The sequence below is a fragment of the Manacus vitellinus genome, unplaced genomic scaffold, assembly GCF_001715985.3.
Source record: "Manacus vitellinus isolate BGI_N305 unplaced genomic scaffold, ASM171598v3 scaffold_122_pilon, whole genome shotgun sequence".
NCBI lineage: Eukaryota > Metazoa > Chordata > Aves > Passeriformes > Pipridae > Manacus > Manacus vitellinus.
This window is the reverse complement of record NW_021938909.1, coordinates 163,934-166,976: the sequence shown is the minus strand read 5'-3', so window position 1 is coordinate 166,976 and position 3,043 is coordinate 163,934. Positions and strand designations below refer to the sequence as shown.

General features: G+C 50.8%; 1 protein-coding gene across 3 annotated transcripts in view; it reads right to left on the bottom strand.

The window, feature by feature from the left end:
• Positions 1 to 83: 83 nt before the first annotated feature.
• IFNAR2 (interferon alpha and beta receptor subunit 2) overlaps positions 84 to 3,043 on the bottom strand; it is an 11,567-nt gene continuing 8,607 nt past the window's right edge. For all 3 annotated transcript variants that reach the window (XM_029965897.1, XM_029965896.1, XM_025894571.2), the window contains 2 exons: positions 2,573 to 2,691; positions 84 to 980 (listed from right to left, as the gene is read on the bottom strand). In XM_029965897.1, the coding sequence (XP_029821757.1) occupies positions 309 to 980; positions 2,573 to 2,691 (791 nt within the window). In that variant the 3' untranslated portion in view covers positions 84 to 308. The remainder of the gene's footprint in view (positions 981 to 2,572; positions 2,692 to 3,043) is intronic.

Sequence of the window (3,043 nt, the reverse complement as noted above, 5' to 3'; positions counted from 1 at the left end):
CCCTCCCAGCCAGGAATTCCTTCCCAATATCCCATCTAACCCTGCCCTCTGGCAGTGGGAAGCCATTCCCTGTGTCCTGTCCCTCCATCCCTTGTCCCCAGTCCCTCTCCAGCTCTCCTGGAGCCCCTTTAGGCCCTGCAAGGGGCTCTCAGGTCCTTCTGGAGCCTTCTCTTCTCCAGCTCTGTCTGCAGGGGAGGTCCACCCTCACAGAACGTTAATAAGAAGACAAGATCTGTATGTTTAGTCCAGAAATAAAAGCTGGACAGTATGGACTCGTCTGCTAGAAGGTGACAGTGGCTCTCCCTCGTTCACCTCCTCATGTACCCCGTCACTTGCTCCGTGTCTGACTCCGAGGAGTCACTTTCCTCCTCGGAAGGAGAGTTCTGCCATTCCTGGAAGCCATCAGCACCCAGTGCTTTGTGCCCAGTGCCCGGGTCATCCCTTGCCTCCAAGGCATGGTCACACTGCCAGAGCCCCTCGTGCTCCCGGGCAGGCAGAGCGGCCGCGGGGCCGTGCCCGCTGCCCTCCAGGGTGCCCAGCAGCACGCTCTGCAGGTCGATGGTGAAGCAGGCACTGCCGCCCTGCCCGGCAGGGCACTGACAGCTGAGCCCGGGGAAAGGGCTCAGCACCTCCCCGCCCGAGTCCTGCTCTCCCTCCAGGTCCGAGTCCTGCTCCTCAGAGCCCCGGGGCTCGGGGGGTGTGCTGGCAGTGCCCAGGGTGCCACTGTCCTCACAGGGCCTGTTCTCCGAGTACTGCCCGGGGGGGGTGCCAGGGGCAGGGGGGGCTCTGCCCAGCACCCCCCTCCTCGTGTAGTTGTGGTCCCACGGGGCACTGCTGTCACTGTCCTCGCTGTCACTGCCACTGCCACTGCCACTGCACCCACTGGCCTTGGGTTTAACCTCTCTGGGGATGACCTCCACGGAGTCTACTTCTTCTGCTGGAAATATCCAGGACGGGTAGACCCACCTCCTGATGGATTCCTAAAGGAGTAAAGGGAATTAAAAACATCAGCCAGACTTGCACACGTGCACAGGAAAACATGAGCAACAACACCCCCAATCATGAGGTTGTCAAACAAATGATCCCTCCTGTGCCATGTTTTTGGGTTTTTCCACAGAGTTCAGGGCATTTAGGATTGTTCCCTCTTCTCCATTCCTGAAAAATCACAGAACCACTGAACGCTTTGGGTTGGGAGGGACCTCAAAGCCCATCCAGTGCCACCCCCTGCCATGGGCAGGGACACCTTCCACCAGCCATGGGCAGGGACAGGGCCCCCTTCCACCAGCCCAGGGTGCTCCAAGCCCCGTCCAACCTGGCCTTGGACACTTCCAGGGATCCAGGGGCAGCCACAGCTTCTCTGGGCAACCTGGGCCAGGGCCTCTCCACCCTCCCAGCCAGGAATTCTTTCCCAATATCCCATCTAACCCTATCCTGTTTCAGTTTAAAGCCAAAACACGACAGCCTTCACTACAAATCCAGGCACACTGGGCAGCCACAGAAACAAAATTACAATAGTGCCAAGCAGTGTCAGGTATGTAATGATTTAGTTCTGATTTCTGAGGTCTCTTTCTAAGACTAAAAGCTCATTTTAGAAACACATCTTAAACCTGAGCCAAGTCTTGCAAGTCTCTCTGAGCTCTTGCAGTTACCCGATCAATTTTATTGTCCTTTAGAAATTACTATTTGAAGCAATTTTAACATCCCAAGCCCCATTTTCCCCCTGCACTTTGGAGGATTATTTAATATCCAAAGCATTGAGGGAAAACGATGACAATAAATAAAGAAATAAGGCTTAGACACTGCTTGGCAAAGTCATGTTCAGCAGGTTCAGGGATGTGAGGTAACGACACAGCAAAGAATAGAAACGAGGCAAAAAGTCTCAGAAAAAGGTGAGACCAATCTGCTCTGGGTATGCTTGCAGAAAATGGAAAATCTTTATGCTGAAAAACCCCACAGAATTAAATATAAAAGGAATTGGAGGCTATAAAAATAAAACAAGCAAGCAAAGATGGATAGGAACATTTTTGCTTGAAATCTAGTGGCAGTTCAGTCTCTCCTATGAAAATAAAAGATTAGCTGGCTCAGGACTGGCTTCCTCAAGTGCCAGAACACTTGGACACAGAGAAAGAGTGATTATTTCATTCAAAACAGTGGACCAATTCCTCCTGCAGTCTTTCCTCCAGGGCAGGTCCTCCAGCCCTTTGCTCACCCCCAGGGCCCTGCTCTGGACCCTCCCCAGTCTGCCCACATCTTTGCTGTGCTGGGAGGACCAGAACTGGGCAAAATATTCCTGACAAGCACTGAGTAGTGGGGGATGATTCTCTATCTCTGTTGGTAACTTGTCACAGAAGGAGAAAAAAAATGGTTTTGAGAAAGACTGAGTATTTGCTCTTAAGATCAGACAAGACTTAGCAGCCTGAAGATTATCTTTGACAGAGGTGAATTAAACAATCTGCAAATTAAACATTCTGTGTTCTTACATAACTTGTACATAGTGCACAGGACTAGAAATTCCAGGAGGTAAACTTCCTCCTCCCACCCAGAAAGGTTAAGTCTGAGAGTTATTACATACCAAGGCACGTGGCAGTGATTTGCCCAGAAGAAAATAACCTCCTGCATGCAGACTCTTCAAGGCAGCACCTATTACCAGTGAGACACACACAGCACCTGCCACTGCAGCTAAATGATAACCTGGGCAGGAAAAACAATCAATAAACAGAAATGAATGAGGTGCACCACCACCACATTCATACCCCACATTCACAACAGCTAGTGAGAATAATTTTGGTTAGAAGGGTAAGTCAAAGTCAAAACAAGACCAGATCTCAAATTAGATTCAGGAATTTAAAAAGAAATGACACCATCTTTGATCCTTCTGCAGTGAGTGGAGGTTTGTGTGGCTCACAGCACTGCCAAGAGATTGGTTGCCCCAGAGTGGATGGGTTTGTCTTTCACTTACAAACCCTCCCAATGTTTCTCTCTTGGAAGGTACTTTCTCTCTGATACAATTCCTCACCTCTGCTCGCTGGGAGCAGGGACAGGA